The sequence below is a fragment of the Manihot esculenta genome, chromosome 3 (assembly GCF_001659605.2).
Source record: "Manihot esculenta cultivar AM560-2 chromosome 3, M.esculenta_v8, whole genome shotgun sequence".
Lineage (NCBI taxonomy): Eukaryota > Viridiplantae > Streptophyta > Magnoliopsida > Malpighiales > Euphorbiaceae > Manihot > Manihot esculenta.
Window position 1 is genome coordinate 28,037,166 of NC_035163.2, and position 9,783 is coordinate 28,046,948.

Below are 9,783 nucleotides of genomic sequence, written 5' to 3' on the forward strand. Positions count from 1 at the left end.
CCCTAACCTTCAACTTACCACAGAAGACAGTGAGCCATTTGCAGATCCTGGAAGGTATAGAAGATTAGTTGGCAAGCTGAATTATTTGACGGTGACTCGTCCTGATATTGCATATTCAGTGAGTGTGGTAAGTCAGTTTATGTCTTCTCCTACTATTGCCCAGTGGGATGCTCTGGGACATATTCTTTGTTACCTTAAAGGGGCCCCAGGGCGAGGCCTATTCTATGGTAACCATGGGCACTCAAATATTGAATGCTTTTGTGATACTGATTGGGCAGGCTCGAAAGTTGATAGGAGGTCAATTACTGGGTATTGTGTTTTTGTGGGAGGTAACTTGGTCTCATAGAAAAGTAAGAAGCAAAATGTGGTCTCCCGTTCTAATGCTGAATCTGAATATCGAGCTATGGCACAAGCCGTTTGTGAAATCTTGTGGGTACGTCAACTGTTGGAAGAAGTTGGGTTCACAAATTCGGTGCCTGCTAAGTTGTGGTGTGATAATCAAGCAGCTATCCACATTGCCTCCAATCCAGTATTTCACGAGAGGACTAAACACATCAAGATTGATTGCCATTTTGTTCGTGAAAAGGTCCAACAAAAGATAATATCAACAGGATATATTCGAACTGGAGAACAATTAGGAGATATTTTCATTAAAGCTCTAAATGGGACTCGAGTTGATTATATATGTAACAAGTTGGGCATGATTAACATTTATGATCCAACTTGAGGGGGAGTGTTATAAGTTATAGAAAGTAAATATGTTAATATAGGAAGTAAATATTGATAGATGGATCAGTTGTTTAATCTTAGGGATTGTAGAATTATAGGCTTGATTTTCCTTCCTGTTTAGTTACCGTCTCTCATGTATAAATAGGTTGTAATCTCTATTGTGATATACAACAATAAATATTATCTTTCTACAAACACCAAGATTTGAATCTCATAAAAAATAATACTCATAAAAAATATAAACAAAATTTAAAAAAAAATAATTCATAATATTTCTTCTCCTTTGGAAAGCCAATAATAAGAAGTAATGATTGGCATTATTAAAACTTAAACATAGTGTTTATGGTGATATTGAAAGTAATTGATTGTACAAAGTTTTAAACCAGTATGATTTTGTTCAGGCAACAACAATGGCCACCAAGACTGTTAATGCTGGAATCCACATCCTCGTAAACATGGCAGATGCTTCATTTCTGTTGCCTCCCATTTGAGTCTCGTTAATGCTACCCTATCACTCAGAGAAACAACACAGAAAAAACAATTAGTGAAGATTGTAGGAACAAACTTGGTGGATGTAGAATTGAAATGTTGTATTCTTCATCTTTGTCTAAGGAAAAGAGCAGAATATGATGTGGTAGACATGGAATCAAATGTTAATGTTGGATATGGAAATCACTTTGGAAGAAGTTGAGGGAAGGCACAGCTCAGGCTGTCGGACAACGTATATTTCATCACCACGAGTATTGTTCTTGTAGATATCCTGATTTCTGTGCCAAGTCCATAAAGCATAAGTTGAATTCAAAACCTGCATTAAAAAAAATGATGTTCTTTAACCAAGAGAGAAGTAACAACTGCTACTAAATGAAGTTTAAGCATAACAAGAAATAGATCAAATATATAATACCAAAATCCGAAGTTGATAAAATGATGCCTACCACCCATTGGATGGGTTATCAAGGTATGTTTGGGAACTCCCCCAGTATTCGATTCCCCTTCCCTCCTCCCCAAATACCTTCCGACAAAAAAAAATTGATAAAATGATGTCATAAGTGACAACTACGCTTATGTCTCTCAAAGGAGGAAAAAAAACTTGGAACTTCTTGATTCTTGATCCATACTGTGACTTCATGACATCTAGATATGAAAAAATTCGCGACACATCATCTCTTATAATGCAGCAAATCAAACTCACTTACATATGCTGTACTCAAGTACAAGGCTGAGATGTAACTCAATGGTATCTAGGTATGAACAAATTAACAAGATAAGTTGCCTCTGAACATGCAGCAAAGCAAACTCAGTTCCATGTGCTCTACTCAGTTATAGTCCTGAGATGGAGCACATAAACTTGCCAGGTGTAATATGGGGATATGTCATATGCCAGACATCATTGTTGAAGGAGTTCATGATATTTTAGGCTAAGACCATACCTCAAGTATTCCATGTCCGAAGCTGCTTTCTCTGAATGCGCTCCATTCTGGTTGTATGTCCCAGCAAAACTTTCCCTTAGCAGGGCCAGAAGAAAAATTGATGTGGCATGTGCCCCCAAACTCTGGTATGTTATCTCCAGCTGAAGGACATTTCCCAATGTCATCAGCATGATCAACATCAACTTTCTCAATGTTTCCACCATCTCCAACTGTTATGTAAACAGGGCCACAGTGGTCCAATGTATAATTATATACTCTATTCATTCGCTCATAAGCATGCACCTGCAAAGCAGAGAGTTGATATTTCTTCATAAGGTATTGATGTTAATATTATGTAATCAAAACTTTCTTCTCAATCTCTTATTATTGAAAATGTCATATGTACACAGAGAAGCTAATTGTAGTTCTTAAGTTGATAGAAAAGAACAAACAAACACACTTGGGTGTATACACCCGACCAATCCAAAAGCACCATAAATGCTAAAATCATGATAGATCCTACTTATAAAACTATGTTGGTCATTTTTCATTGGTTAAGTATACAAACATCCTGGTACGGATTCCGTAACTGAGAAGTCAACTATACAATGTTTCATGTTTCCAAACATTGTATATGAACTGTCAGCTAATGAGCCTGAACTCAATAAGGATGCTTTCATTTTGTTTAGCTTGAATTTAATGCCGGCACTTTCAAATACTCGAGCACAATCTCATATTGAACTAGTTTTGTTTAGACATGTGAAATATCTGATATAAGACAGAAAGAGCACTCCTGCATCAAATCATTCTTATTCAACAACTTTCCTTCATATTACCACACAAATTTTGTTAGAGTTGCAAGTAAGAAGTCATACAGATAAGTTTAAATACAGGAGAACATACTTAGTTACTTACATGACCAGAAAAAACAATATCAACACGGTATTGATAGAGAAGTGCTTCCATTTCCTGCCTCATGCACTCAAATTCCTGATAGTGTGAAGAATAGCTATTATACCAAGGTGGATGCCATGCAGCTACTAACCAAGGGGTCCTAGTCCGGTCCACTCCATGCAGGTCTTCCTTTAACCAAGCATACTGAGAACCTAGAATTGCGACCAACAGAACTTACTAGTTAAAAAAGGCACTTCAAGTGTCAGAAATCAGACATGTATCCTATCATTGTAATCATCCAGAAAAATTATAACTGATGTTTACTATGATGTTTACGGAGAAAAGGAATGTTCCGTTACCAGTACTGTTATAGTCAACATATGCTCCCAGCATGATAAAATGTATGCCACCAGCATCGAAAGAGTAGTAGAAGTTACTTTTAGACCCAGACTCCTCTGCTGGAACTGAAAATCTAGTCAAGTAAGATTTGAAAGTTACCCCAGCAACTTGAGGTTCAATCTCATGGTTCCCTTCAATGACCATCATAGGAACTCTTGATATCAGTGGCTCCATGAACCTGCAATTCCTATTAGGCTTTTTCAACAAATAAAATCTTTAATTAGCATGTTTTAATCAATAACAGAAACATCACCTTCCCCAGCCATCCCAGCGGGGTTGATATGTCTCTCTGATGGGTGCATCAGGGAATGCGCAAGAGAAGCATGGAACTCCTTTCCCACCAATTGTACGGTATTGATTTGCATAAGTTAAGTCTCCAACCATTAAAATCAATGAAGGGTCATTCATGACCACATGATCCATGGTTGTAGATGAATTACTTGTAAGGCCAAGATCTCCAACAACAGCTATTCGACGAGGATATGAATTTGGGCCAGATGGTGGTGAAGTTTCAAAGACATGCTCTTCACTCATGGCTGGGATAGAGCTATCTCCACACTTGTAATAATATTTTGTCCCAGGTTCAAGACCTGCAATGAAAATAACTTCTGAATACAAACTTGCAAAATAGATAGGCTTATCTAGTTTGCAGCACATCATCTGCACAGCATATCAATGTATTTTCCAGAAACGATTTATGCATCAATTTGAAACAGGAAAAACCACTACTAACCTTAGTTTCAACAAATTATCTCAAATTCATTCAGTTATCAAACTTCCCAGTTGATTTCAATCATTGTAATATGAAACTCAAAGGGGGAAGATTTCATTGTATTACCATCAATTCTGACATGATGAATGATGCCAGAAGTATAATTCAGAAGTCCCTCAAATGGGTATAATTGACTATAAACAGTTGAATTCCCCTTCTGTTTACTTGTATACTTTCCACTTTCCTTCCCATACCAAACTTCACTGGCCACAGAAGCAGGATCAAGAGCAGTAACATTAGAACCGATCTGTGCGTCCCCTGAACAAATGACAAACAAACCTAACCAGTTAGCGAGTCCGGATTATTACTCTATAACCTCAAATACAATTACCATAATTCAAGCAAGAATCAAGAAATAGCAAATATAACCCAATTCGAGAATTCCAACAAACCCAGTTAGAGTTGCAATAAATTAGCAAATTTTGGCAGGAAACAGTACAGACAAGTACCAGTGACCCAAGAAACCCACATCGAAGTTGGTGAAGAGATAGCCAATGATATCTGCTCCGGAAAGTTTCCAGTCACATTCTTCTTAAGAAGCGGATGGTCCATTGCCAAATCGTCACTGCCTCTCCGCAATGACGAATCAAATTTACGTGTTACTGGCTTAAATGGGCCTTTAAGAGTTGTTGGAATCTGACTCGTAACAAGCTTTATCTGAATAATAATTATGCAGAAGATGGTTACAGGTATCCATGGTGTGAAGTAATTCATCTGGGCTTGTGATTTTCTAGCTATTTTCTTGATGCAACTACACAGGGTTAGCGGTGGCTCCAAGATTATAAGGAGAGGTGGCGGGAAAATATGGGTTGGTGACAAGATTTGGCATCCGCAAAATAGACAGTAGGAATATGCTGATGATGCTGGGTTGGAGGATAAATCTATGGGGTCTACTACAGGATATTTAAGCTCTCAGTTACTTGACGTGATCTAGGTGGATGAGAAATGCTTGTGCGCAAACAGTTTCCTTTTTCCTCAATGTTACTGGCCAATAGATGGATGACAAATCACCACCGATTTTGTTGTCAAATCTTTATTAAGTGCAAAATCTCCTACTACTTAATGGAGGAATTATATCGATTTTACCAATAAGAATTTCTTTGATTAATACTATAATTTACTTATTTTTTCCTCATAAGTCTTTCTACTTTCCATATTTAGTTTGAATACTGATTTTGTTGTTTCCTATTCATCTACCGACTCTTAATCTCATAAAAAAAATATATTTTGGAAAAAAAAAGTTGCCCATAAAATTCCAAAATCGACAGAATCACACTTTTTTTCTTTTTTTTTTTAAATCGAAAATTAAATTAATTGGAGGCTGATGATGAAGAATCCGTTTTCTACTGGCCCCTTCCTTACGTCCTTTATCCTACTTAGGAAAGTAGATAGATACCCTTTTCCTTCTAGGACTTCACACTATTCTTCTTAATAAATATTCCTCTGCTTCTGTTGAAAAAAGTACATATAACGACTTGTCGTCCTCCTCTCCTCCATATCAGTCGCATCGTTTTCTGAAGCTATTAGAAACTTTTGACATTGCTTTGAAGATCCCAACAATGGCGCCTTCATCAGTTTGCAACTCCGATTACCACGTCAATGTCTCAGCTTGGGAGATAGGTGATCCTATCCAAGACGAGACTCTGTCATCTTCTAACTTGTTCATTACTTCTAAGATTGAGCTTTCTTATCACTCAGATGCTACCTCAACAATCATCACCGGCCACAAACGTAAATCCATATTCACTACTCCTACTAAATTAATGCCCAGAAAAATCACTGCCCATGAAACACAACACACCTTTAGATTCCCTTGCGACTCTTTCACATCCACCCATGGCAGTAAAACGATAACCTCCATGGTTTCTGATATGAACATTCCTTTCTTGCTCGAAAACATTCAGTGGAGACAGCACGTATGTGAACCTTGGATTGTGTTGGAGAATCGGGATGAGCTACTGAACAAAATACTGGATCTTGCACTTCACGCCATTGAAGGTTTTGAGAAAGCTAGCCGCAAGGAGTTCAAGCTTTATATTCATATTGAAAAGAAGATAATACTGCCTCAACAGGAATACGAAGCTATGGCCAATAGTAGAGAGGATGAGGAACGTGCCAAGAGGATCAAAGCCGCAGCAATACCAGAAGTAATCGGATATCAATTTTCATCTGGCAGATTACTGTCGAGAACTGAATTGTTGGAGAGGCTGAGTAGAATACTGAAGGAGAAGAATGAAGTAGTAGAGTTGAGTTCGTTGGCGTCATTGGCAGATCAAGTGTCGCAGACATTTATGCGGATTCAGAAGCGAGGTAGATCATCTTTAGCATCATCAGTTACAAAGGCAGTAGAATATGTGAGAGTAAAGGGTTCGGATGTTGAATCAATGGGGCGATGTTCAATATGCATACAAGAAGTGGAACTGAGAAGTTATGTGAGTAGATTGCCTTGTTCGCACATGTTTCATCGAGACTGCATAGGAGAGTGGCTCACCACGAGCCATCTTTGTCCCCTGTGTCGACTTAGTTTAGATTAGCAATGGATTCCTGTAAACAGACAAAAAATTATAATCATAAGTGAATATATTCCTGCAAGAACTAATTATTATAATTTTATTAGTGATTATTATATCTTTATCTCCGCATTCCAATCCCCTAAATAAAAATAGCCATTCATATATTTATATTACTTTTAACTAAAATCGTATATTCAACACACTTTGACAGTTGAAAGCACAACCCTAAAATCTAATGTGAATAGGGACATTGACTGCCTTTCACCTCATAGTCTGTCATGATAAGCAAACGACCCAACCTACACATCTAGCCCTTATAGCTCAGTGGTAGAGCGTCAGTCTTGTAAACTGAAGGTCCGTAGTTCGATCCTGCGTGAGGGCATTCTTTGTAATAACATTAAATTTTTTTTTAATTGTTTTAAGTGCCAATCTTGCTGAACCTATTCAGATATTGCCAGAGAATATATTTCCAATTTTTTGCAATAAAAATAATTCTTTATTCGTTAAGTGTAGACATAATCTTGATAGGAATTCCAATTTCCAAGTGAAGCCAGAGTCTTGTTCCCCTACAACTATGGATTTGAATTCTGCATCAGGATGCTTTGAGACGGACGCAATGAAGCATTGAATTTTTATGCAGCCCACAAAATAAATTCCATTTTCTCTAAAATGAGAGGAGATCAAAAGAGCGTTCTCAACTCCCAATTTGGGCAACATTGAAACCTGCCTGCAGCAGAGAATAGGGGACCGAATGAGTGAAATCTAAGTGTTTTGAAGATTTTAAAATTTGGCAAATTAGTTTCCTGAGTCCATATGAAAAGAAAAAAAGTTAATTAATTAATTAATATTAAACTCTTACAAAGCCTACAACAAGACCAGGCTCTTGAACAGAGGAAGCCCTCCATTTATGAGCTATCGAGCCGAAGCGGTGAAATTGAGCTTGGCGCTTGGCAGGCTAAGTCCAGCAAACTTGAACTCCGACCCAGTCGTCCCTTGCTGATTAATTAAGCTAAATTATAGAATTTACATGAGCATGTGCTTTACTCAGATATGTATGTTGCTCCTTTTTCACAATTTAATGAACTGCTCTCATTTACGTTACTATAATTTTACCATTATTTTTTTTTCTAAAAAAAAATTCTATTTAATAAAATAAATTACTTTTTTTAAAGTAAAATTACTAATTGTATTAATAAAATTCTATTAAATAAATAGAGATATCATCCTAAATAAAAAGGCGATTATGCTTAATAAATTTTCAATCAATAAATATTTGTATATCTTTAAAAATATATTAAATAATTTTTATAATTTTAAAAACTCAACTAAAATGTTTCTTCCTAACGAAGGACGCAATATCTACATTCAGGAGAATCAACACAAAAATTACACTCGGAATGTCAAACTATTCACTAGCACGTACAGTATTTTCATTTAAAAACTAAATTATATATTTAATAAATTTAATTTAATATTATTATAATAAAATTAATTATAATTTAATTAGAATTAGATTTATTAAAAATATAATTATAATTTATTAACTTTAAACTCATTAAATTTTTATTTAATTGATCGATAAAAAAAATTAAATTCTAAAATTGAAGTTTATTAAAAATAAATTCATAATTAACCTACTTTTATTTAAAAATTTAAATGGAGCAATGGCCCTTACCATTCTCTCGTCATGTACATCATCGTCTCTCCCGTTAATTTTTGGTATTGTTGCCGTTAACTTTACACGGTTATCGTTAGCTTCTCCACCTTTTATTATATAGATTAATGCTCATGGTAATAAAAACTTGATAAAAAAATTAATCATAGACAAGAAGTATTTAGTATATTTTTAAAAATATAAAAATTAATTATTTAATTTGACCATAGAAAAAAATAAGGAAGGAAAGAGAGAAAGATTTTCTAATTGTATATTTCTGCTACAGAGGGCAAATACATATATACAACTTGTGTGTCTTAATCATCTCCTATGATTATGCTATTACAATCAATCAATGATTTCTAAAAATAAGTTGATCACGATCTGTTTTAATACAAGGAAAGAAAATCAATAAAATATCCTTCAATACTTTCCCAAAAGTTGGAACATGAAGTTTAGAAATGCTCAACTTGCTAAGTAAAATATGAAAATGATCTTGTCCAAGTGCTTTAGTGAAGATATCTGCCAGTTGGTGTTGTGAAGTGATCAACTTAGGGGCAACAATTGATGACTGAATATGATGTCTGGTAAAATAACAATCGATTTCGATGTGTTTTGTTTGTTCATGGAAAATAGGATTTGCTGCAATGCGAATGGCAGCTTGATTGTCACAAAATAAAGGAACTGGCGCGATGTGCAGTACTTGAAAATCCCACAATAGTTGCTTCAATCAAATGATCTCACTAGTGGTAGTTGCCATTGCTCTATATTTTGTCTCTGATGATGAATGATAGACAACCATTTGCCAGAAAATGGGTGAAGAACTCAGGAAAATCACATATCCAGTGGTTGATCTTCATGTCATGGGACAACCAGCCCAATCTGCATCATAGTATGCTTGTAATGACAAAGTGCCATTAGAAGGAAGCAGAATACCTTGGCCAGGTGACCCCTTAAGATAGCAAAGTACTCTATGAGTTGCGTTAAGGTGTAGCTGATGTGGCTCATGCATGAATTGACTGAGAGTATCTATCGCATAACTGATGTCCGGTCGGGTATAAGTCAAATATAGCAACTGTCCATCTAAGCGTCAATACTCTCTTGGATCACTGCAGATCTCACCAGAGTCATTGCAAATTTTGTGCTGTTGTTCCATTGGTGATGAAGCTGGCTTGCATCCGGTCAGGCCACACTCTGCCAAAATGTCAATAACATATTTATGCTGACTTAAGAATATTTTCACCGGCAATCGTGCTACCTCAATCCCAAGAAAGTACTTAAGTTTGCCAAGATTCTTAATACAAAATTTTATATCCAAATAATGCTTCAGCTTGGATATACGATTTGAGTCTGTGCCTATGATAATAATGTCGTCGACGTAAATGAGAACAATAGCAGAATATCCTTCAATAG

General features: G+C 36.0%; 1 protein-coding gene and 1 non-coding gene across 4 annotated transcripts; one reads left to right on the forward strand and one right to left on the reverse strand.

Annotated features, from left to right (window-relative positions):
- Nucleotides 1-1,011: 1,011 nt before the first annotated feature.
- Nucleotides 1,012-5,092, reverse strand: LOC110611780 (purple acid phosphatase 23). 3 transcript variants are annotated; one of them, XR_002487388.2, is made up of 9 exons: nt 4,653-5,092; nt 4,270-4,461; nt 3,685-4,021; nt 3,392-3,609; nt 3,054-3,244; nt 2,160-2,441; nt 1,634-1,741; nt 1,406-1,534; nt 1,012-1,237 (listed from the first exon to the last, which is right to left on the reverse strand). XR_002487388.2 is itself a non-coding variant. In XM_021752252.2 (8 exons), exons 1-8 carry the CDS (start codon nt 4,915-4,917, stop codon nt 1,127-1,129), a joined length of 1,725 nt encoding a protein of 574 aa, XP_021607944.1. In that variant the 5' UTR covers nt 4,918-5,089; the 3' UTR covers nt 1,012-1,126. The 3 variants fall into 3 exon arrangements, 1 of the variants encoding a protein (XP_021607944.1); XR_006350213.1 differs by having other exon boundaries at nt 1,218-1,237; nt 1,665-1,741; XM_021752252.2 differs by lacking the exon at nt 1,634-1,741 and having other exon boundaries at nt 4,653-5,089.
- Nucleotides 5,093-7,026: 1,934 nt separating this feature from the next.
- On the forward strand, nt 7,027-7,098 carry TRNAT-UGU. Its single transcript has one exon. It is a non-coding gene; the product is annotated as a tRNA-Thr (tRNA).
- Nucleotides 7,099-9,783: the final 2,685 nt, after the last annotated feature.

Bases quoted from the DNA above. Each gene is read 5' to 3' on its own strand.
- LOC110611780 (XM_021752252.2), bottom strand. From the start codon at position 4,917: ATGAATTACTTCACACCATGGATACCTGTAACCATCTTCTGCATAATT. The intron at 4,462-4,652 runs GTACTTGTCTGT...TCATTTGTTCAG, and splicing joins GTGGGTTTCTTGGGTCACTG to GGGACGCACAGATCGGTTCT. The intron at 1,238-1,405 runs GTGATTTCCATA...TCTGAGTGATAG, and splicing joins TTCCCTCAACTTCTTCCAAA to GGTAGCATTAACGAGACTCA.